The following is a 26,487-nucleotide window of genomic DNA, read 5'->3' as shown; positions in this document are numbered from 1 at the left end:
TAATATTGAGTTCCCCCCCACCCCTATGTTGACTCCATTGACTGGAGCAATGCTAATATTGAGTTGCCCCCCCACCCCTATGTTGACTCCATTGACTGGAGCAATGCTTATTGAGTTCCCACCCCTATGTTGACTCCATTGACTGGAGCAATGCTTATTGAGTTCCCACCCCTATGTTGACTCCATTGTGCCCCACTGTTGTGTCAAGTTGGCTGGATGTCGGACCATTCTTGATAAACACGGGAAACTGTTGAGCGTGGAAAAACCAGCAGCGTTGCAGTTCTTGACACGAACCCGGTGCACCTGGCACCTACTACCATACTCCGTTCAAAGGCACTTCAATCTGGTCTCTTTCCCATTCACCCTCTGAATGGCTCACACACACAATTCATGTCTCAGTTGTCTCAAGGCTTAAAAATCCTTTAACCTGTCTCCCCTTCATCTACACCGATTTGAAGTGGATTTAACACAGTGACATTAAGGGACCATAGTTTTCACCTGGATTTACCTGGTCAGTCTGTCATGGAAAGAGCAGGTGTTCTTAATGTTTTGTACAGTCTACTGGTTAAAAACCTTTTTCCTCAGTCTACTGGTTAAAACCTTTTTTCCACAGTTTCAATGCCTCATCTGTGAATGTCACTTCTCATCTCCTTTATTTTAAGGCAACAATACAGATGCTATTTTGTACTTTGTGGTTTACCTCAGCGTAACGGAGGTAAATGTAACTTAAATAAATATTTTGTAGAACCCCTTTTTTGTGTAAGTCCTGATTTTAATAGTAACATGTTAAATAGATGAAGCTTCTCCTCGTCTGAGACTCTAAGTAAGTCCGTATCTCCTGCAGAGTACTCTGAGTCCAGGGAACAAACTCACACCAGCATTCATTCCAACAAGATTTGTCATTTTATTGTCGACTAATCGGAGCTTACAGGGAAGACCGTTGTATTGCAAAGACAGAATCGGACACAAGTTCTAGAGCTGTGTTCCCCTACTCACTAAAACTCCACAAAAATCATGATGCGGTGTCAAAATATGTCACTGGACAGAAAAACAAAAAGGCCTCCAATAAACAACTTCCAACACATTACGCCATGATAGTTTCGCTCAAACCTCCGTGTCCAACTCGTATATTACCTACAGCCTTCGGTCTTGATGATTAGTTTAATCAAGTGTGTTTAGTGCTGGGCTAGAACAAAAGCCTGCACCACGCCCAGTGGGTCCTCTGGATCAGGGTTGGTGAACACAAGGTCATAGGTTGTCACAAGATGTAATCCCCCCCCTCCCCCCCAGACACTGATCTAAGGTTAGTGGGGGGGGGGTTCACCCTTGGATGGATAAGCTGAGGATTTAAATGGTAACTTCTGCCCGGATCATGGTTGACTTCAACGATACCACAACTGGCTACAACCCGTACTGAACAGTTCATTGTTGGAAGTTGCCAGATGAAAGAGGAAAGTAACTTTTACTGACTGTTATTCAACATTCATACACCCAAGTGTGAACAACAGAATACTACAGCTGTGACAGCAAAACAGAAAATAGCTTTTCCACAATTTGTTTTCCAGCACATACAGATTCATGCAAATATGTCTGGAAAATCACAACACAACAGGTTTTTTTGTTTTGTTTTCTCATCTTTTTTTCGGACTTTTATAATGACTAATTCATCACTCTTTCTTGTGACGTTTTGATTAGCAAAGAAGTGATACTAAAACAATCTTCCCCAGGTTTCCCTTGCAACTTCTTAAGACTTGGGAATTTAGGAGCTACTGACACACTTGATCAAAAATGCATTTGTTTGTGAACTATCTATTCCAGATGCATCTGTATCGGCAGTATGTAATGCATCTATCGACAGTATGTAATGCATCTGTATCGACAGTATGTAATGTATTACATACTGCCGATACAGATGCGTTACATACTGCCGATACAGATGCGTTACATACTGCCGATACAGATGCGTTACATACTGCCGATACAGATGCGTTACATACTGCCGATACAGATGCGTTACATACTGCCGATACAGATGAATTACATACTGCCGATACAGATGAATTACATACTGCCGATACAGATGCATTACATACTGCCGATACAGATGCATTACATACTGCCGATACAGATGCATTACATACTGTCGATACAGATGAATTACATACTGCCGATACAGATGAATTACATACTGCCGATACAGATGCATTACATACTGCCGATACAGATGAATTACATACTGCTGATACAGATGCGTTACATACTGCCGATACAGATGCGTTACATACTGCCGATACAGATGCGTTACATACTGCCGATACAGATGCATTACATACTGCCGATACAGATGCATTACATACTGTAGATACAGATGCATTACATACTGTAGATACAGATGCATTACATACTGTAGATACAGATGCATTACATACTGTAGATACAGATGCATTACATACTGTAGATACAGATGCATTACATACTGTAGATACAGATGCATTACATACTGTAGATACAGATGCATTACATACTGCCGATACAGATGCATTACATACTGTAGATACAGATGCATTACATACTGCCGATACAGATGCATTACATACTGTAGATACAGATGCATTACATACTGTAGATACAGATGCATTACATACTGTAGATACAGATGCATTACATACTGCCGATACAGATGCATTACATACTGTCGATACAGATGCATTACATACTGTAGATACAGATGCATTACATACTGTAGATACAGATGCATTACATACTGTAGATACAGATGCATTACATACTGTAGATACAGATGCATTACATACTGTAGATACAGATGCGTTACATACTGCCGATACAGATGAATTACATACTGTAGATACAGATGAATTACATACTGTAGATACAGATGCATTACATACTGCCGATACAGATGCTTTACATACTGTAGATACAGATGCTTTACATACTGTAGATACAGATGCATTACATACTGCCGATACAGATGCGTTACATACTGTAGATACAGATGAATTACATACTGTAGATACAGATGTATTACATACTGTCGATACAGATGCTTTACATACTGCCGATCAGTAGCTCTGGATCCTAAATCTGATTGGTGAGATGGAAACGCAGCATCGACAGCCTACAAACACAACACATTGAACCGAAACTAGCCGTTACTATAGCTCAGTCTGGTTTCTAGCCCTAAGGACATCCCGAGAGGTCACAACGATATTGACTTGGGGATATAGTGCTAAAGCAAAATTCCACATCACAACAATCTTGACGTAACATTTTGTAAAGCCAGTTCAAATTTACCATGAAAATATGTTTTAGTTACTTGTCATGCAATTAAAAAAAAAATATATCTAATCTTCACTGTATTTTCCTGCTTGAATTTAAAATTTGAAATAATAATCAAAACTACAAACAATACACCATTCGTCAACATTTAGAAATGTAAAACAAAACAACAATCAAATAAATGGACTAAAATATGTCAAAAATATTTTTTTCTACCATGAAGTAGATACGTCTCTGTTAAGGCAGGGTTACCCAAACTCGAGTGTGAGGGCAAAAGCCAAAATGTGCACCCAGGGGGGGGGGCTCCAGGACCCAGTTTTAGAAACCTTGTGTTCAGGGGTCGGTGATAAAAGTGTTGGACATCATTAACAGCTATCTGTCTGTTTCCAGACGGGAGGCTCTGGAACATCTCGGCTTGCTGTCAACGGCAGAATAAAGTTCTCTGTAACATGTATCTAAATGAATGCCTTAGTCTTCTCAATCTGGTGGCTTTGAATGATCCGATATTAATGTGTAGCACATCATCGGACTAAATCTAAATGATAAACTGAAGAGATAAATACTACTATTAAACTCTGTGATTTTACCAGAGCCAGCTGTTGCAGCAGTATTCGTTTTCCTGTTCAAAAAGTGTTGCAGGAGACCAAGTAGAAATGTGGCACTAGAGCACGTGTCAAACTCATTCCACGGATGGCCGAGTGTCTGCGGGTTTTCGCACCACCCTTGTACTTGATTGATGAATTAAGGTCACTAATTAGTAGGGAACTCTCAGCTGGTTGTCTAGGACTTAATTGAAAGGGGAAAAAAATAAAACCTGCAGACACTCGGCTTTCCGTGGAATGAGTTTGACACCGCTGCACTAGAGCTTCCAGAAACCTTTACTGAAATTAGTCAAACAGAAAACACCTAAAAGCTCATTTTCAAAATCAATAGAAAAAATGTCATCTGTATATTTAGCATTTAAAGAAATAAAGTAACTCCAAAAGACAAATAAAAATCCACCTAATCGTATTTCTGATCCATACACATGAAACATACAGTGATATACCGTACACGCTTACACACACACACACACACACACACACACCTACACACGTACTGTACACACACACACACACCTACACACGTACTGTAGACACATACACACTTTGTACCAGAGTTCACATTGCATTACAGTAAACATAAAACTGCTGTTAATTTTGATGATATTATTTCATTGAGGCGGCAATTCTATCAGCGTCAACCAAAAGAACATCCCTCTCCATCTCTTTTTGCCATAAATGGTTCCTGCACATCTCTCCTGTAGTCTTTTTTTCTCCCGATTGAAGCCCTCGGTTTCAGTCTTTTTTTAGGGGGAAATATATTGCTTTAAGAAATACCTTTTGGTCTTCATGTGAATACCAGCATTTCATATCACAATGTGTTTTTCAACCTCTCCATGTCCTGTCTGTCTGTTGGTTGGTTGGTTGGTTGGTTGGTTGGTTGGCTGATCGTTCAGTATGTGGTTCATTGAGTCTTTGCAGTCTCTAGAAAGATTGGTTGTGTCTGTAGTATGACTGATCTCTGACTGGATCATTTTAGACCCCAACGGGAATCATCCGTAATGTCTTGACTTGATCCCTTTTCACTTTGCAAAATGTTCATTCATTCATTCTTTAAAAGGTCCTTCCTGTTGACCCCGTTTTGGAGTCTGCTGAGGGGAGGACGGCTCATAATAATGTCTGGAATGGAGTGAATGGAACGCATCAAACCCATGAAAACCATGTTTTTCATACCATTCCATTTACTCCATTCCAGACATTATTGTGAGCCGTCCTCCCCTCAGCAGACTCCACTGATTTGAATGTATGGATATGTGTGTGTATACGAGTATAGGTGTCTGTGTGCACGTCTGTGTGCTGTACACAGTATCTCAGTCCTTCACAGGCCCGTCACACATCTTAGACACAGATCTCTATAGGCGTAGCCACCAATATGCGCCCGGGGGGCTGGTTGCTGTTGCTGTCTCTGGGCATGCGGTCATAGCTGTTAGTCGAGGCCACAGAGCTGGTGGTAGAAACAGACACAAAATGGTGTCCTCCACCTGACTCCGTCATCCCTGCCTTTGTCTCCCCAGTGCCCCTCTCCACAGACACCGGAGGAGAGAGAGGAGACAGAGTCTGCTGCTTCATCCTCTCCACCAGCATCTCCTCATCCTCTTCTCCAGACGAGGACGATGTACTGCTCCCATCTCCCTCCACCCTCACCCCTCCTCCTCCTGTCTCCCTCTCTCTCTCTCCGCCCCCTCCTCCGTTCCCGTTGCTGTCTCCATCAAGCATCCAGCTGTGGCTGAAGTAGCCAAACACCTCTTTGACGGAGCAGCGTCTGTCCTGCTCCACCGAGAGGAGCCTGCGGAACATGCGGAGGGCCTGCTCAGTGAAGCGGCGCCACTGCGAGGGCACTGTGCCCGTGCGCCGTCTCTGCCAGCAAGTGAACTCCTGGTAGAAGGAGTCGGAGGGCAGGGCCTTCTCCCAGGGGAAGTTACCGGTCAGCATGCAGAAGAGGAGGACGCCAAAAGCCCACACATCCGTGCTGTAGTCCACGCAGAAGCCCTCATGGCGAGACGTGTCGCACAGCTCCGGAGCCGTGTAGGGGATGGTACCGCTGACCTGGAAGAAATAATGTGTTTATTGATGAGGAAGATTTCATTCTTCATTTAAGTTGGTTCCCATGAGGTCTGGTCTCTCTTATGACATACTTGTTAGGTTCTGCATCTCAAATGACAGCCTATTTATCATACAGTTCACTACCTTTAGTCTTTTTAAATAAAGTTCCTTGTGATTTGACCTCTAGCCACTCACCCGTTTGACTGGTGAGCCAGCGCGGCGCGTCATGCCGAAGTCAGACAGTTTGACCTTGCGGCACTCACGGTCAAAGATGAGAATGTTCTCAGGCTTGACGTCACGGTGCACCAACTTCTTACAGTGAAGGTAGTCCAGGGCGATGGCAACCTGGTGCACACAGCGCTTAGCAACCGTCTCTGGGAGACCCACCTGGATGGTGAGGGCGGAGATTATGAAACAATATAAACCTAAAATACGTCTGTAATGACAACCACTATAAACGTGCTACGAAGTATTCTTCACTGGAAACTTACAAGCAATGTGACATAAGCAATGTGACATAAGCTATTATAAACTGTCATTGCACATCATTTAGAGCCCATAATAGTTAAAATAACCCTACGTAGCTATTTGAACAGAACCTCCCCGTATCTATCTCTCTCTGTGTGTGTGTGTGTGTGTGTGTGTGTGTGTGTGTGTGTGTGTGTGTGTGTGTGTGTGTGTGTGTGTGTGTGTGCGTGCGTGCGTGCGTGCGTGCGTGCGTGCGTGCGTGCGTGCGTGCGTGCGTGCGTGCGTGCGTGCGTGCGTGCGTGCGTGCGTGCGTGCGCGCGCGCGCGCGCGCGTGCGTGCGTGCGTGCGTGTGTGTGTGTGTGTGTGTACTTGTGGAGGGATGATGTCGAAGAGGTCCCCGGACAGGGCATACTCCTGGGCAAACACGTAGTAGTCGTCAGTCTCGAAGGCAATCCCAAACATGTTAATGATAAAGGGACAGGGAGAAAGGTAGAGAGAGATGCTGTACTCCCTCAGGAACGACTTCAGCTTGGTCGTCTTCTTCCTCAGGAACTTCAGGGCCATCTTGGTGCCTGAGGGGGAAAACAACATGGGAGAGATGAATAATTATAATGGTTGATCATGCTACGTACATGTAATCCTGCAGAGCTGGAGCAGTGAATGATCCTGTTAAATGTGTGTATCCTCAAGATCAAGTCTAGTGTGTGTGTGTGTGTGTGTGTGTGTGTGTCCGTCCTCCGCACCTCTGATCTTGTGTATGACCAGGTCCACCTTGCCGTAAGTGCCCTTGCCAAGCTCCCTGATGACCTCGTAGTACTTGTTGACCTCTAACCTCTCCAGGTTCTGTGCTGCGATCAGCTGCAGCTCCTCCAGAATGTCCATGTTGCCACGGGAACCCAGCGGAGACGAACTCATACTGGGGACCGGGTTAGGGGACGGACAAGAACAGGGGGACAGGTTTAGGGGACGGACTCACGGGCAGGACAACGGCGGTGGCTAACGGCTTGTGTCACTGGAGAGAAGGAGAAATACAAACAGGTAAACATTTTGTTAGTGGAAATGAAAACATACAGACATTTAACAGTCAATACTAAAACATCTGAACTCTTCTTTGTGTCTCTTGTAATAAATAAATATGAAATAACAAACAGAAAAGCTACAGATGCAAACAAACACACAGCTGCCTACCTCCAACCTACTGCAGTGTGATTATTCTCACAGAGGAAATTGTTATTTTCAAAACTGCAGTGTTTTACAATCCAGACGCAGAACACTCTGACCTTTGACTATAGATTCACACACACACACACACACACACACACACACACACACACACACACACACACACACACACACACACACACACACACACACACACACACACACACACACACACACACACACACACACACATTGCATAACTCTGAATGCCATAAAAGAAGCAGGCTTTATGTTACCTCTGATGAACAACACTTTGGAACATTTCAGCACTGATTGACACTTATACTACAGTATATTCAGAAGGTATTCAGACCCCTTGACTTTTCCCACATTGAGTTGCATTACAGCTTTATCCTAAAATGGATTCAATTCATGTTTTTCTTCATCGATCTACACACAATACCCCATAATGACAAAGTGAAAACAGGTTTTTAGAAATTCTATAAAAATAAATATAAAAAACATTGTTTACATAAGTATTCAGACTCCTTTGCTATGAGACTTGAAATTGAGCTCAGGTGCATCCTGTTTCCATTGATCATCCTTGAGATGTTTCTATAACCATTATTCCTCCTCCACCAAACTTTACATTGGCACTATGGAAGAACTTGACTGGACTGCATAGAGCTCTGACCTCAACCCCATCGAACACCTTTGGGATGAATTGGAACACCGACTGCGAGCCAAGCCTATCGCCCAACACCAGTGCTCGACTTCACTAATGCTCTTGTGGCTGAATGGAAGCAAGTCCCCGCAGCAACGTTCCAAATCCAGTAGAAAGCCTTCCCAGAAGAGTGGAGGCTGTTATAGCAGCAAAGGGGGGACCAACTCCATATTAATGGGCAGGATTTAGGAATGAGATGTTGGACGAGCAGGTGTCCACATACTTTTGGTCATGTAGTGTATCTTAATTTATTCTTCTGGTTTGTATTGATTTACTCTGCTGCAATAAGAACACAGTGTTATAATACTATAATACTATCTCAGTGTCCCTCTCTGTTCCTGTAATAATAAAATACTATCTCAGTGTCCCTCTCTGTTCCTATAATGCTATCTCAGTGTCCCTCTCTGTTCCTATAATGCTATCTCAGTGTCCCTCTCTGTTCCTATAATTATTATAGGAACAGAGAGGGACACTGAGATAGTATTATAGGAACAGGGAGGGACACTGAGATAGTATTATAGGAACAGAGAGGGACACTGGGATAGTATTATAGTATAATACTATCCCAGTGTCCCTCTCTGTTCCTATAATACTATCTCAGTGTCCCTCCCTGTTCCTATAATACTATCTCAGTGTCCCTCTCTGTTCCTATAATACTATCTCAGTGTCCCTCTCTGTTCCTATAATAATATAATACTATCTCAGTGTCCCTCTCTTTTCCTATAATAATATAATACTATCTCAGTGTCCCTCTCTGTTCCTATAATAATATAATACTATCTCAGTGTCCCTCCCTGTTCCTATAATAATATAATACTATCTCAGTGTCCCTCTCTGTTCCTATAATACTATCTCAGTGTCCCTCTCTGTTCCTATAATACTATCTCAGTGTCCCTCCCTGTTCCTATAATACTATCTCATTCCCCATCAATACAAAAAACGAAATCTGAATATTATTCAAGTAAAGACGGAGCAATATCTATGTCCTGAGACCACCTTGCTATTCAATAAAGACCCTGTACGCAAGGTAAGCGAAAGTGTGTGTGTCACCAGCAGGTGATGAAACATGTGACTGTTTAAGTGATGAATGACTCTGTCTCACACACACACACACACACACACACACACACACACACACACACACACACACACACACACACACACACACACACACACACACACACACACACACACACACACACACACACACACACACACACACACACACACACACACACACACAGAGAGAGAGAGAGAGAGAGAGATCTGAGCTGAGCTCTGCAGGAATTGTACAGTGAGAAGGCCATTAGTAACTGTCAGAGATCAGAAGAGCTTACTAAGCACCACGGGAGCCAGCGCTGCACAACCGTGTGTGTGTGTGTGGGGGGGGGGGGGGGGGGGGGGGGGTAGATAGGACTCTCATCATCTAAAATATCGCAATAGTGTCATCTCTCTGGCACAAGGTCAATCACTACGTCAGTCTCCAATCAGAATCGCTATGTCTCGCACTCTCGATCTCTCTGTCTCTCTCTCCCTCTGTCTCTCAATTCAATTCAAGGGGCTTTATTGGCATGGGAAACATGTGTTAACATTGCCAAAGCAAATGAGGTAGACAATACACAAAAGTGAAACAAACAAAATTAATTAACAGTAAACATTACACATACAGAAGTTTCAAAACAATAAAGACATTACGAGTGTCATATTAAATATATACAGTGTTGTAACAATGTACAAATGGTTAAAGCACACAAGTTAAAATAAATAACCATAAATATGGCTTGTATTTACAATGGTGTTTGTTTTTCACTGGTTGCCCTTTTCTTGTGGCAACAGGTCACAAATCTTGCTGCTGTGATGGCACACTGTGGAATTTCACCCAGTAGATATGGGAGTTTATCAAAATTGGATTTGTTTTCGAATTCTTTGTGGATCTGTGTGATCTGAGGGAAATATGTGTCTCTAATATGGTCATACATTGGGCAGGAGGTTAGGAAGTGCAGCTCGGTTTCCACCTCATTTTGTGGGCAGTGTGCACATAGCCTGTCTTCTCTTGAGAGCCATGTCTGCCTACGGCGGCCTTTCTCAATAGCAAGGCTATGCTCACTGAGTCTGTACATAGTCAAAGCTTTCCTTAAGTTTGGGTCAGTCACAGTGGTCAGGTATTCTGCCACTGTGTACTCTCTGTTTAGGGCCAAATAGCATTCTAGTTTGCTCAGTTTTTTTGTTAATTCTTTCCAATGTGTCAAGTAATTATCTTTTTGTTTTCTCATGATTTGGTTGGGTCTAATTGTGCTGTTGTCCTGGGGCTTTGTGGGGTGTGTTTGTGTTTGTGAACAGAGCCCTAGGACCAGCTTGCTTAGGGGACTCTTCTCTTCTCTTCTCTCTCTGTCTCTCTCTCTCTCTCTCTCTCCCTCTGTCTTACACACACAGACACACAGACACCATCTCTTTAACTCTGGAGGAGGATTTCTCCAACAGTACTCTCACCTTAGCACTGTGTTGGCAGCTAGGACAATTATTTACAGGTACATGTGTGGGTATCTGTGTGTGTGTGTGTGTGTGTGTGTGTGTGTGTGTGTGTGTGTGTGTGTGTGTGTGTGTGTGTGTGTGTGTGTGTGTGTGTGTGTGTGTGTGTGTGTGTGTGTGTGTGTGTGTGTGTGTGTGTGTGTGTGTGTGTGTTTATCTCTGCCCTGTTGTACTTGTATGGCAGCAGCAGCATCAGGCTCATAGCTGGATGAGTCATCAGGCCTAGCCCAGCTGATCAAAGGGGGCTTATGACGGCACACACACACACACACACACACACACAGAGACACACACACATAGAGATCCGTGATGAGTCACAATATAGGTCAGACAGACACCATGTTGACGAGAACACAGCGTGCCTTTACTTTCGTATTCAACACCAGCAGGGTCTCCAGCTTAAGTCAAGTTTCCTCCTGTCTCTAACTAGAGGGAGCTGTGTCCCTCTGTCTGTCTCTAACTAGAGGGAGCCGTGTCCCTCTGTCTGTCTCTAACTAGAGGGAGCTGTGTCCCTCTGTCTGTCTCTAACTAGAGAGAGCCGTGTCCCTCTGTCTGCCTCTAACTAGAGGGAGCCGTGTCCCTCTGTCTGTCTCTAACTAGAGGGAGCCGTGTCCCTCTGTCTCTAACTAGAGGGAGCTGTGTCCCTCTGTCTCTAACTAGAGGGAGCCGTGTCCCTCTGTCTGTCTCTAACTAGAGGGAGCCGTGTCCCTCTGTCTGTCTCTAACTAGAGGGAGCCGTGTCCCTCTGTCTGTCTCTAACTAGAGGGAGCCGTGTCCCTCTGTCTCTAACTAGAGGGAGCTGTGACCCTCTGTCTGCCTCTAAATAGAGGGAGCCGTGTCCCTCTGTCTGTCTCTAACTAGAGGGAGCCGTGTCCCTCTGTCTCTAACTAGAGGGAGCTGTGTCCCTCTGTCTCTAACTAGAGGGAGCCGTGTCCCTCTGTCTGTCTCTAACTAGAGGGAGCTGTGTCCCTCTGTCTGTCTCTAACTAGAGGGAGCCGTGTCCCTCTGTCTGTCTCTAACTAGAGGGAGCCGTGTCCCTCTGTCTGTCTCTAACTAGAGGGAGCTGTGTCCCTCTGTCTGTCTCTAACTAGAGGGAGCTGTGTCCCTCTGTCTGTCTCTAACTAGAGGGAGCTGTGTCCCTCTGTCTGTCTCTAACTAGAGGGAGCTGTGTCCCTCTGTCTGTCTCTAACTAGAGGGAGCTGTGTCCCTCTGTCTGTCTCTAACTAGAGGGAGCTGTGTCCCTCTGTCTGTCTCTAACTAGAGGGAGCCGTGTCCCTCTGTCTGCCTCTAACTAGAACTGGTGGAAACAACCACTGCTTGGCTGCTGAAGCTCTTCACACCACTGTGGTCAAAGTAGGTGGTGGAAACAATGGTTTAGTTTTAGTCTCTCTCTCTCACCCTCCCTCCCTCCCTCCCTCCAGCTGTGTGTTGCTGAAAAGCTGCCAGCCTCGTAGGCAAGGCAAGGATCAGGAGAGAGAGAGAAATAGCGAGAGAGAGAAGGGTTGTCTACTACAGACTGCCTGCCTCTCTCCAGTCTTTTGATACATATTTCATCTTCAATTCTGATGGATTTAATTTATTACGGTTGTCTCTTATCAATCCAATAAAAGACATTTAGTTTCTAACAGCTGCTTACGTAACACTCCAGAGAGTGGCTTAACTACATATTGGCTTAACTACATCAGCAGCAACAGAGCAGAGCAGTACTCCTGTTGGGGTTGTTATTACCTTGGATGAATAACATTGTGTTTCTTGCCTCAGTTAAATGAGACATGTCAGGTTTGGCTTGTGTGCTTGACTCAGCTAACTGAGACATGTCAGGTTTGGCTTGTGTGCTTGACTCAGCTAACTGAGACATGTCAGGTTTGGCTTGTGTGCTTGACTCAGCTAAATGAGACATGTCAGGTTTGGCTTGTGTGCTTGACTCAGCTAACTGAGACATGTCAGGTTTGGCTTGTGTGCTTGACTCAGCTAACTGAGACATGTCAGGTTTGGCTTGTGTGCTTGACTCAGCTAAATGAGACATGTCAGGTTTGGCTTGTGTGCTTGACTCAGCTAACTGAGACATGTCAGGTTTGGCTTGTGTGCTTGACTCAGCTAAATGAGACATGTCAGGTTTGGCTTGTGTGCTTGACTCAGCTAAATGAGACATGTCAGGTTTGGCTTGTGTGCTTGACTCAGCTAACTGAGACATGTCAGGTTTGGCTTGTGTGCTTGACTCAGCTAACTGAGACATGTCAGGTTTGGCTTGTGTGCTTGACTCAGCTAAATGAGACATGTCAGGTTTGGCTTGTGTGCTTGACTCAGCTAAATGAGACATGTCAGGTTTGGCTTGTGTGCTTGACTCAGCTAACTGAGACATGTCAGGTTTGGCTTGTGTGCTTGACTCAGCTAACTGAGACATGTCAGGTTTGGCTTGTGTGCTTGACTCAGCTAACTGAGACATGTCAGGTTTGGCTTGTGTGCTTGACTCAGCTAAATGAGACATGTCAGGTTTGGCTTGTGTGCTTGACTCAGCTAACTGAGACATGTCAGGTTTGGCTTGTGTGCTTGACTCAGCTAACTGAGACATGTCAGGTTTGGCTTGTGTGCTTGACTCAGCTAAATGAGACATGTCAGGTTTGGCTTGTGTGCTTGACTCAGCTAACTGAGACATGTCAGGTTTGGCTTGTGTGCTTGACTCAGCTAAATGAGACATGTCAGGTTTGGCTTGTGTGCTTGACTCAGTTAACTGAGACATGTCAGGTTTGGCTTGTGTGCTTGACTCAGCTAACTGAGACATGTCAGGTTTGGCTTGTGTGCTTGACTCAGCTAACTGAGACATGTCAGGTTTGGCTTGTGTGCTTGACTCAGCTAACTGAGACATGTCAGGTTTGGCTTGTGTGCTTGACTCAGCTAACTGAGACATGTCAGGTTTGGCTTGTGTGCTTGACTCAGCTAACTGAGACATGTCAGGTTTGGCTTGTGTGCTTGACTCAGCTAACTGAGACATGTCAGGTTTGGCTTGTGTGCTTGACTCAGCTAACTGAGACATGTCAGGTTTGGCTTGTGTGCTTGACTCAGCTAACTGAGACATGTCAGGTTTGGCTTGTGTGCTTGACTCAGCTAACTGAGACATGTCAGGTTTGGCTTGTGTGCTTGACTCAGCTAAATGAGACATGTCAGGTTTGGCTTGTGTGCTTGACTCAGCTAACTGAGACATGTCAGGTTTGGCTTGTGTGCTTGACTCAGCTAACTGAGACATGTCAGGTTTGGCTTGTGTGCTTGACTCAGCTAACTGAGACATGTCAGGTTTGGCTTGTGTGCTTGACTCAGCTAAATGAGACATGTCAGGTTTGGCTTGTGTGCTTGACTCAGCTAACTGAGACATGTCAGGTTTGGCTTGTGTGCTTGACTCAGCTAAATGAGACATGTCAGGTTTGGCTTGTGTGCTTGACTCAGCTAACTGAGACATGTCAGGTTTGGCTTGTGTGCTTGACTCAGCTAACTGAGACATGTCAGGTTTGGCTTGTGTGCTTGACTCAGCTAACTGAGACATGTCAGGTTTGGCTTGTGTGCTTGACTCAGCTAACTGAGACATGTCAGGTTTGGCTTGTGTGCTTGACTCAGCTAACTGAGACATGTCAGGTTTGGCTTGTGTGCTTGACTCAGCTAACTGAGACATGTCAGGTTTGGCTTGTGTGCTTGACTCAGCTAACTGAGACATGTCAGGTTTGGCTTGTGTGCTTGACTCAGCTAACTGAGACATGTCAGGTTTGGCTTGTGTGCTTGACTCAGCTAACTGAGACATGTCAGGTTTGGCTTGTGTGCTTGACTCAGCTAACTGAGACATGTCAGGTTTGGCTTGTGTGCTTGACTCAGCTAACTGAGACATGTCAGGTTTGGCTTGTGTGCTTGACTCAGCTAACTGAGACATGTCAGGTTTGGCTTGTGTGCTTGACTCAGCTAACTGAGACATGTCAGGTTTGGCTTGTGTGCTTGACTCAGCTAACTGAGACATGTCAGGTTTGGCTTGTGTGCTTGACTCAGCTAACTGAGACATGTCAGGTTTGGCTTGTGTGCTTGACTCAGCTAACTGAGACATGTCAGGTTTGGCTTGTGTGCTTGACTCAGCTAACTGAGACATGTCAGGTTTGGCTTGTGTGCTTGACTCAGCTAACTGAGACATGTCAGGTTTGGCTTGTGTGCTTGACTCAGCTAACTGAGACATGTCAGGTTTGGCTTGTGTGCTTGACTCAGCTAACTGAGACATGTCAGGTTTGGCTTGGCTGTTGCATAACAGCAATCTGGGAATTGGCAGAGTGCCGTCTGGTTTCGAGAGTAGGAAAGAGAGAGATTGAAGGGGGGGGGGGGAGCCCCTTTGGTGCAGTGGACATACAAAATAGACTGTTGTTGTTATCATGGCATTGCCGTAGAAACCAAAACTGCCAGTAATCATTTTAATGATGCCACAGACAGACAGATGGGCTAATGCCAGACTTCCTGCCTCATACAATACTTCCTGGGTGCTCAGCCAATCACCAGCTAAAGCTGTCAAGTGCCACCCAGAGCTGTCTAGCATCCAGACACTGAAATTTATGAAATTGCTTCTTCCAATTATTGATAAACATGTACCTGTTAAAAAACGGACTGTTACAACTGTTAAGGCTCCATAGATTGATGAGGAATTGAAAAATTGTATTGACAACTTAGATGGAAAGCTACTGAGGATGGTAGCTGACTCTATAGCCACTCCTATCTGTCATATCTTTAATCTGAGCCTGGAGGAAAGTCTTTGTCCTCAGGCCTGGAGGGAAGCCAAAGTCATTCCGCTACCCAAGAGTGGTAAAGCGGACTTTACTGGTTCTAACAGCAGATGTACTTCTGATTCAAACCACACAGCATATTCCCCAGTGTTAAATTAACACCGAAAGTGTGGACCCGTATAGACACTGAACAGTGTTGAATGAACGCACTGTTTAGCATAATGCTTTATTTAGCATATTTCCCAGAATGCCTTGCTTTTTAACACTGGGGAATAATGCGGTGTGGTTTGAATCAGAAGCACGTCTGTATCCTTGCTTTTATCCTTAAGGTAGCAATTACTGATATGTATGTGATTGGATAGGTTAAAGAAAGGTTTCCACCAATCTCTCTAACATCATCAAGGACATCAGGAGGACATAGGTCTTTCCTTGCAGCAATGGACCACACGACTGGACTAGAGTTACCACCCATGACTGAATTTGTTAGTGACAGAGACATGTTTGTTTCATTCATCCAATTTCGGTCCTATGGATTTCACCAAGTGACATCTGAATATGTTATCATACAAATGTTATTATGTAAAGGTCATGAACAGCCAAAATCATGTTTTCCATAAAATTGGATGATATGTGAAAGAAACCAGATCAAAGTATGTAAAATGACTGTTGCTTCTACATTGATCAAGTTTGATCATAAAGTTACTGGTCTTCCTCCACCATGTCAAACACTTGGATTAATTATTAATGGAATTTTAATACAATTTAATACACCAATGGTAACATGATATTCTCTTAACTAATTTAAATAGGTACCGCCTTGTAACAAACATCAGAGAAGGCGTGTTTCTAGAGGGGCGTGGTTGATATAGCTCGATAGCTACTCTACTGGTGCCAAAATTTGACTGTAGGTTGTCAGCAAATATAATTAAAAGTTTAACCTATTCATCTAGGGCAAAGATACTTCTATGTTTCCCCTTTCATCTGTGTCTGGTGTTAGCTAGTTACTGTCTAGCTAGGTCTTCATCTGTGTCTGGTGTTAGCTAGTTACTGCCTAGCTAGGTCTTCATCTGTGTCTGGTGTTAGCTAGTTGCTGGCTAGCTAGGTCTTCATCTGTGTCTGGTGTTAGCTAGTTACTGTCTAGCTAGGTCTTCATCTGTGTCTGGTGTTAGCGAGTTACTGTCTAGCTAGGTCTTCATCTGTGTCTGGTGTTAGCTAGTTACTGGCTAGCTAGGTCTTCATCTGTGTCTGGTGTTAGCTAGTTACTGCCTAGCTAGGTCTTCATCTGTGTCTGGTGTTAGCTAGTTACTGTCTAGCTAGGTCTTCATCTGTGTCTGGTGTTAGCTAGTTACTGTCTAGCTAGGTCTTCATCTGTGTCTGGTGTTAGCTAGTTACTGTCTAGCTAGGTCACCATCTGTGTCTGGTGTTAGCTAGTTACTGCCTAGCTAGGTCTTCATCTGTGCCTGGTGTTAGCTAGTTTCTGGCTAGCTAGGTCTTCATCTGTGTCTGGTGTTAGCTAGTTACTGTCTAGCTAGGTCACCATCTGTGTCTGGTGTTAGCTAGTTACTGGCTAGCTAGGTCTTCATCTGTGCCTGGTGTTAGCTAGTTACTGGCTAGCTAGGTCTCCATCTGTGTCTGGTGTTAGCTAGTTACTGGCTAGCTAGGTCTTCATATGTGTCTGGTGTTAGCTAGTTACTGGCTAGCTAGGTCTCCATCTGTGTCTGGTGTTAGCTAGTTACTGTCTAGCTAGGTCTTCATCTGTGTCTGGTGTTAGCTAGTTACTGGCTGGCTAGGTCTTCATCTGTGCCTGGTGTTAGCTAGTTACTGTCTAGCTAGGTCTTCATCTGTGTCTGGTGTTAGCTAGTTACTGTCTAGCTAGGTCTTCATCTGTGTCTGGTGTTAGCTAGTTACTGTCTAGCTAGGTCTTCATCTGTGTCTGGTGTTAGCTAGTTACTGTCTAGCTAGGTCTTCATCTGTGTCTGGTGTTAGCTAGTTACTGTCTATCTAGGTATTCATCTGTGTCTGGTGTTAGCAAGTTACTGTCTAGCTAGGTCTTCATCTGTGTCTGGTGTTAGCTAGTTACTGTCTAGCTAGGTCTTCATCTGTGTCTGGTGTTAGCTAGTTACTGCCTAGCTAGGTCTTCATCTGTGTCTGGTGTTAGTGAGTTACTGTCTAGCTAGGTCTTCATCTGTGTCTGGTGTTAGCTAGTTACTGCCTAGCTAGGTCTCCATCTGTGTCTGGTGTTAGCTAGGTACTGGCTAGCTAGATCTCCATCTGTGTCTGGTGATAGCTAGTTACTGGCTAGCTAGGTCTTCATCTGTGTCTGGTGTTAGCTAGGTACTGTCTAGCTAGGTCTCTATCTGTGTCTGGTGTTAGCTAGGTACTGGCTAGCTAGGTCTTCATCTGTGCCTGGTGTTAGCTAGTTACTGTCTAGCTAGGTCTCCATCTGTGTCAGGTGTTAGCTAGGTACTGGCTAGCTAGGTCTTCAGCCAGCATGGAGCAAAAGGGTTATTCAAAACTTTGACGCAATTGTCAAATCATTACATCCATCAGTGCTGCTGTGAACCGCATCACAAGAGACATTCCAAAGGAAAGATATAAGGTAGAAGAACACGTTATATCATTGATGCAATTTCAATGTTGTTTGAGTTGCTTTGTTTATCACCAAATGTGCTTGAGATGATGTTACTACAACACTGCTCACTGCATCTGAGTTGCTTAACATAGGCGTTTTCAAAGAGCTGTCAGTGAGGGTGAGCTCATGAATATTAGCTCCCCGCCCACTCGGCCTGTCTTTTCAAACTTCCTGGTAGTTAGCCATGAGAGAAAAAGTACTTTTCAGAATGACTGTTTAGGACCTTTAGTACAATACAATATGTATTTTATAGTCCTTATTGTGAGGGCTTACACTAAAAAATACTGGGTTGCTTAGCTGACTGCTGGGTTGCAGGCATTGGGTCACTTAGTTGGGTTGTTTTTTAAAAAGAGTAAGGTTGGTTCGTTGATGCTGGGTTATTGAGATATGAACCAGTAGAGGCTTAGTAGGGGCGTGGCTTTCAGTCCTTTATGGCAACCCGTGAGAGTAAATGTCATTCCAGTTAATCTGTTCTTTTGAATTATTGTCACATATTATGGTCAAACACTGACACTTTTGTAGCTTTAATGAAGTTTACAGAAATGTTTTAGTCCCATAAACGCTTGTGAAAATTCCAATGTGATACCACAAATGGGATAGTAACCACTTTGTTGCAATATGTTAAAATTATCATATTAAAATATGTAATTTGCATTAATATTCAAGGAAAATATAACATTGCAGTGTACAAACTTAACAGGATTTACATTGGCCAAAAATAACAATATAAAAGCCAAGCCACTATCAAACCACACCTCCTGATAATAACCTATGGATAGCGTTAAAAAACAACCAGCTGCTTGGTGAACCCAGTGTCACGTTCGTCGTATTGAGGAGGCCAAGGCGCAGCGTGATATGAATACATTCTTCTTTTAATAAAGGAAGAACACTGAACAAACTAACGTGACGCTGTCTAAAACGAGTGCTGACAGGCAACTACACATAGACAACTACCCACAAAACCAAAATGGAAAATGGCAACCTAAATAGGATCCCCAATCAAAAGACAACGATAAACAGCTGTCTCTGATTGGGAACCAATTCAGGCCACCATAGACCTACAATATACCTAAACTAACAAACACCCCTAGACATACAAAAACCCTAGACAAGACAAACAAGCATACCCACCCTCGTCACACCCTGACCTGACCAAAATAATTCATGAAAACATAGATAACTAAGGTCAGGGTGTGACACCCAGCATGAAAGTGAAAACAATCCCAAATGATTTTCAAATTAACCCATGTCCGGGTAACCCAAACAATCCAACATGTTGCGTAATTTATGCAACCTGTCACATTATGCTGATTTACAAAGTGATGTATAATTCCTATTGAAATCCAGCCAAACTGGGGATATCCAACTTCAGGAATTTTTACTCATCCTCAACCTGCAATCAGAATGACTGCCAGGGTTAAAAAAGACTGAAAACGGAGACTATCGAGACCATCTAAACTGGAACAACCATTTCAGTAATGGTTAGTTTAGAAAATGTATGTCATTTATATTTGAGAAGCATAAGATCAATTCATCAATCAATGTACATGCAAAAACATAGACAATGAAACAAACAATTCTTAAACTCTATCTGTAATAGAGCATGCTGGGAAATTATGCAAGTGACACTAAACAAGCAAGTATAGTGTACAGAATGATTGTACCTATCTAAACCGCTGTGAAATATCTGTTCTATAAACAAAGATATTGTGTTTTCCGCTGTTTGAAGCTGGTGTACGAAATGTAAAAGTAAAACTTAAGAACGGGAAGCATAGAAATAGAGCACATAGAACAGATCTAGCGCTTCTCTTAGACTTGCTTTCATTGAGAATGACAGATCTATAACACGTATTTTCTATGTGAATTTGGTCGGGTTGATCAAAAAAAGTTACATATTGCAGCTGTAGCACTCAGTGTTAAATTGAACATTGGAAAATGTTCTGTCCATCATCTCTGGAGGATATCATATTCATTGGACTGTCTCTGGAGCTATGTCCTTCAAATATCAAGAGAGACGGTTCAATTTCAATGTCATGATGACTTCAATCAACTCCCTCCCAGCAGTCGGCCAGTCAGTGGGTGAGTGACATGTTCAATTTCCACTGTTTCACTTTCTCCCGACACAGTACAGCTGCAGCCTATCAGCTTCACCCCGGCGGTTGGATCAATCAGTGCCGTCGGCGCTGTAGCTCTGTGTCCGCTAGAGACCAGCTACAGAACATATTGGTTTGTGTAAAGGACACCCGTATTATATCAGGCATGATCATTTCAATGGATGCAGCATTTGCATCACATTGAGCTCTCTGCACAGTGCAGCTGTAGCCCAGGCTTACGACTCGGTCCTCACGCTGCCCTTACCCTCTGACCCTGACGTGGAGGTAGGATCTGATTGGTTTGTTTATGACAGCTTGACGGACCGACCCTGAGCGCCCTGGCAGCCCGCGGCAACTGCCTCAACCCGGCCAGACGCGGCAATACTGGTGTCCCTGTTAGTTATAGAGCCTATATCTACTGTATGGTTCTGTATGCTCTGAGAGAGAGAGAGAGAGAGAGCGAGAGAGAGAGCTGATGAGTCAGAGGGGAAAATAGAGAGAGACCCGATGAGGCAGAGGGGAGAGAGAGAGAGCTGATGAGGCAGAGGGGAAAATAGAGAGAGCGAGAGAGAGCTGATGAGGCAGAGGGGGAAATAGAGAGAGCGAGAGAGAGCTGATGAGGCAGAGGGGAAAATAGAGAGAGCGAGAGAGAGCTGATGAGGCAGAGGGGGAAATAGAGAGAGCGAGAGAGAGCTGATGAGGCAGAGGGGGAAATAGAGAGAGCGAGAGAGAGCTGATGAGGCAGAGGGGGAAATAGAGAGAGAGAGAGAGAGAGCTTACGAGTCAGATGGGGAAATAGAGAGAGAGAGAGAGAGAGCTTACGAGTCAGATGGGGAAATAGAGAGAGAGAGAGAGAGAGAGAGCTGATGAGGCAGAGGGGTAAATAGAGAGAGCGAGAGAGAGAGCTGATGAGTCAGAGGGGAAAATAGAGAGAGAGAGAGAGCTGATGAGGCAGAGGGGGAAATAGAGAGAGAGAGAGAGCTTACCAGTCAGATGGGGAAATAGAGAGAGAGAGAGAGCTGATGAGGCAGAGGGGTAAATAGAGAGAGCGAGAGAGAGAGCTGATGAGGCAGAGGGGGAAATAGAGAGAGAGAGAGAGAGAGAGCTGATGAGGCAGAGGGGGAAATAGAGAGAGAGAGAGAGAGCTGATGAGGCAGAGGGGGAAATAGAGAGAGAGAGAGAGAGAGAGAGAGAGAGAGAGAGCTTACGAGTCAGAGGGGGAAATAGAGAGAGAGAGAGAGAGAGAGCTTACGAGTCAGAGGGGAAAATAGAGAGAGAGAGAGAGAGCTGATGAGGCAGAGGGGGAAATAGAGAGAGAGAGAGAGAGCTTACGAGTCAGAGGGAGAAATACAGACTGGAAAACAGTCAATAGGGGGCCTCTTCAACCTCAGGAGGCTGAATAAATTTGGCTTATCACCTAAAACACTCATAAACTTTTACAGATCCACAATCAAGGGCATCCTGTTGAGCTGTATCACTGCCTGGTACGGCAACTGCTCCGGCCACAACCGTAAGGCTCTCCAGAGAGTAGTGCGGTCTGCACAACGCATCACCGGGCGCAAACTACGTGCCCTCCAGGACACCTACACCACCCGATGTCACAGGAAGGCCAAAAAGATCATCAAGGACAACAACCACCCGAGCCACTGCCTGTTCACCCCACTATAATCCAGTACAGGTGGATCAAAGCTGGGACCGAGAGACTGAAAAATAGCTTCTATCTCAAGGCCATCAGACTGTTAAACAGCCATCACTAACATTGAGTGGCTGCTGCCAACATACAGACTCAAATCTCTGGCCACTTCAATACATTTAATAAATTGATTTAATAAAGGTATCACTAGTCACTCTTGCCTATGCCATTCGGCCATCGCTCATACATATATTTATAAGTACCTATTCTTATTCATCCCTTTACATTGTGTGTATAAGGTAGTCGTTGTGAATTGGTTAGATTCCTTGTTAGATATTACTTGCACTGTCGGAACTAGAAGCACAAGCATTTTGCTACACTCGCATTAACATCTGCTAACCATGTGTATGTGACCAATAAAATGTGATTTGATAGTGACTTTTAGTCAATGATTTATTTTACACTAGATGACTGATAGGGTGATGTGCTGAAGCCACCAATATTTTAGAAGCTATAAAAATACATGTATTAATGTCTACATTTGTTTTTTCAACATTTATTATATTACAAATACCTTAATGCATACTTTTAAATTGTATTCTATTACATAAAAAATTTAAATGAACTAATATATAACAACATTTTTCCTTCAAGTATAATTTTACTAATGTTACTGTCCCCACTACAACAAAAACCATAATTAAATACATGTAATTTTGTCCTTGAAACATTTAATTGAAATACTACAGAATTCCATTATATTCCTATGGAGGATTTCTCCTACTGGGCAGTGCCAATATGGACGTCCAGTGGCTTCAAAGCCTCTCAATGGCCAATACATAGCATCACATCATTGCTTTCAGTGCGTGTGTGTGTGTGTGTGCGTGCGTGCGTGTGTGTGAGAGAGAGAGAAAGAGAGAGCGAGGAGCGAGAGAGAGAAAGCACTTGATAGAAGGAATTCATTTCCATACATTCATGTAGGTCTATAACCTACAACAGATCAAGATAACCATTGTGAATAGAGGCAAAATATATAGAAATAATCGGATATAGTGAACTAAGCTATCCACTACACAGCCCTGGCATGATCCCGGAACACATTTACCCAGGCCCATAATATAAATCAGAAGACATTGCATCCGGGTCACAGGGCGTCAATGCACACAATAATTAGAACATAAATGCAAATGCTACTGGATTGTTTTAAATGACAGACACCTTGCAGCAGTCACCTAGCAGCGGTAGCTTTGGAAGCAGCAGTCGCATCTCCTGGCAGACAAATGCGCATAACCCAGTCGGCAGCAGCAGCGGAGAATTCTCCATTGTTTAGATTTAGACAATTCAATATCAGTCACTGCTCACTCTGCAATAGGCTACTCACCATTCAATCCGTCCAACATACAAGGGCTCTGAAGTCAGCCAAGTCAAGCCAGATAAAAAAATAACAAATCGTGAGGATGACAGTAGCGCATAGCTTTACGGTTCGATGTAAAAATGTATCTTCGCCGTCGGCACTCAAATTCTCCTTATTGTGCTATTGACACCTGGTCTAGCGGTAAATGCTCCTTGTTCAGCGGACCGCTGCCCTTTCGCAGGCTTCTTTAGTTCCAGTCCTATTGTCTCCGCGTCGCTCCTGGATGAGAGGATCTGAGAGGAGAGACGGGGAACGCAAAGCTCCAGCCCCTTTTCCGCCTCAACCAATAGCAGTGGAGAATCGGTAGAAGCCTAGAAGCGCACCCTGCCTGCACGCCAGGACCGGAGCGACCGTCCTCGCTGTCTCCGTACAGATTAGCGACAACCGGGAAAGGGAAAGGGAGGAATGAGAAGGGAATTTATTGGTTGACTGTTGAAGGTATTGGGAGGGACTGTGAAGGCTATGGCATGACAGAGATTGAAGTCGTGGAAAGTGATGGGCTATATCTCAAAATTAGTAATATGTATTTTTATAGTAGCCTAGGACTAGGACAAACTATTATTAACGCTATGATCAGCATCACCATTGGAACTGTTTCTAGCAATGGCAGCTTTGCCACGACATCCGTTGTTAAAGGAAGGGGATACGGTGGATGTATGACAACAATAAATAGTCTTGTAATGAACAGTGTTCCTCTCCTCGTTTCCATCATCTTAGCTCAGGCTGATCCGGGAACGGGACGTCATAAACTACAGTAGAACTTTGCTATCACCTGTCCAGTACTTACAGATCACTGCAGATGAAGGAAACGACTATTCAACTTTAGACTATCGTACCCGGTGCACTAAACTGTCACAGTGAGGTATGAAAAAAACGAGAAAAAAAGAACTAAAATGCTCATATTAATATATATAAATAAGGTTCATGACATCAATAACTTGCTAAAATCACTTAACATTCATACATTATATTGGCCATCTCTGAGACTCACTTAGATAATTCCTTTGATGATACAGCAGTAGCAATACAAGGATATAACATCTGGGGAAGAGATGGGATTGCCTATGGGGAAGGTGTTGCTGTGTATGTTCAGAGCCATATTCCTGGAATGCTTAGAGAGGATCTCTTGTCTAATGCTGTTGAAGTGTTGTGTTTGCAGGTTCACCTACCTCGTCTAAAGCCTATTCTTTTGGGGTGCTGCTATAGACCATCAAGCGTTAACAGTCAAGTCCCAAAAGTTCCCGAAGGCTGGGCCTAAAATTGTGTATGAGATCATAACTGGCATACCGGACACCCTTGCAGGCCCAATAGCTCTGGGGGCCCAAGCACCTGTCATTGATGTCTATTTTTTTTAAAAAATGTAATAAATCATTTTGACAGTAACCTTCCAAAAAGTAATTCATTCATAAACCTTTTTAATTTCCATATGTACCAGGAAGCTAAGTGTTTCTTTCGTGGGCTTCAGGAATGAGACTGAAAAAGTGCATCAGGCCTTGAAAAGGAAAAATTAAAGTATAAGGGGGATAATCAGCGAACACATGCTGTGGTCAAGGCTACAATTGCGCCAGTGCAATGAGTGGAGATTACTCAGGTGTCTCAAAGCTCATATCAGACCCAGAGCCTAATGTTGTTCTTTATGAGTTTTAGTTTAGAAAACGATATCTGCGAATCAACAGTTACAGGGATGGTAAAAAAAACAGCTTGATTACAGTAGCAGTGTTAGGGAAACTGGGCAGCCGGAGTCTTCAAATACTAATTGAGCCTCTCATTCTCCTTAATTGTCCGGCCTCAACACGTTACGGAAAGAAATGAACTGTATAGGAAGCTCTAGGACAGTTCGTCTAGATACTGGACAGGCCAAACATTTGCAGATGCAAATGTAACAGTATAACTTTAGTACGTCCCCTCGCCCCGACCGCGAACCAGGGACCCTCTGCACACATCAACAACAGTCACACACGAAGCGTCGTTACCCATCGCTCCACAAAAGCCGCGGTCCTTGCAGAGCAAGGGGAACCACTACTTCAAGGTTTCAGAGCAAGTGACGTAACTGATTGAAACGCTATTAGCGCGTACCCGCTAACTAGCTAGCCATTTCACATCCGTTACACAAACAGATTATCATATTTAGCGGACAACCGTTCTTGAGGGTTTGAACAAAAAAAGCGGTTTGTTATTTTTCGTTCAAACTGGTGAACAAGCGTTTGAGTTGTGTAGTTGCAATATCAACAGTCCTTTATCGCTGGTATATCCTGGCATGCATTCAATACTAAGTTTAAATTGTCTGCAGCGCAATGGACATACAGTATAATGCACAATGTTTCAGGAAAGACTATATGTGTTTGCAATACTCAGTATAGAAAACAGTCGGGCCGCAACCTGGACCTACAGGCAGTGGTAAAAACGTTTGCACGCGAAAAAGGAGGACTTCAGGAGACCAGAGCAGTCTCAAGTTTGATTTAATTTGATTTAGACCTAATATGATGTACCCTTAATAGATCAGCCCGTTTGTGTAGGCTATTAGCCAGACAAAACCTGAGTTCAACAATAAATAGTGGCTGAATTTATCCTCAAGCATACAACTTTTTTCCTCATTGTTAGACTATTTGATGTGTAAGTTTATAAATAGCACCTAAATTGCACACTGTTCTCATCGACGGGGGTGGGAGCTTCAAGTTCCTTGGCGTCCACATCACCAACAAACTAACATGGTCCAAGCATACCAAGACAGTCGTGAAAAGGGCACGACACAACCTATTCCCCCTCAGGAGACTGAAAATATTTGGCAAGGATCCTCAGATTCTCAAAAAGTTTTACAGCTGCACCATCGAGAGCATCCTGACAGGTTGCATCACTGCCTTGTATGGCAACTGCTCGGCCACCGACCGCAAGGCACTACAGAGGGTAGTGCGTACGGCCCAGTACATCACCGGGGCCAAGATTCCTGCCATCCAGGACCTCTATAACAGGCGGTGTCAGAGGAAGGCCCTGAAAATTGTCAAAGACTCCAGCCACCCCAATCATAGACTGTTCTCTCTGCTACTGCACATCAAGCGGTACCGGAGCGCCAAGTCTCGATCCAAGAGGCTTCTAAACAGCTTCTACCCCCAAGCCATAAGACTCCTGAACTGCTAAACAAATAAC

General features: G+C 44.0%; 1 protein-coding gene across 1 annotated transcript; it reads right to left on the bottom strand.

Annotated features, from left to right (window-relative positions):
* Window positions 1-884: 884 nt before the first annotated feature.
* LOC129815219 (serine/threonine-protein kinase SBK1-like) lies at window positions 885-23,661 on the bottom strand. The gene is made up of 5 exons (XM_055868844.1): window positions 23,311-23,661; window positions 7,157-7,425; window positions 6,783-6,985; window positions 6,141-6,332; window positions 885-5,948 (listed from the first exon to the last, which is right to left on the bottom strand). Exons 2-5 carry the CDS (start codon window positions 7,326-7,328, stop codon window positions 5,241-5,243), a joined length of 1,275 nt encoding a protein of 424 aa, XP_055724819.1. The 5' UTR covers window positions 7,329-7,425; window positions 23,311-23,661; the 3' UTR covers window positions 885-5,240.
* Window positions 23,662-26,487: the final 2,826 nt, after the last annotated feature.

This window comes from Salvelinus fontinalis, chromosome 1 (genome assembly GCF_029448725.1).
Source record: "Salvelinus fontinalis isolate EN_2023a chromosome 1, ASM2944872v1, whole genome shotgun sequence".
Classification (NCBI taxonomy): domain Eukaryota; kingdom Metazoa; phylum Chordata; class Actinopteri; order Salmoniformes; family Salmonidae; genus Salvelinus; species Salvelinus fontinalis.
The sequence above is the reverse complement of the archived record's forward strand: the minus strand, read 5'-3'. Positions and strand labels throughout refer to the sequence as shown.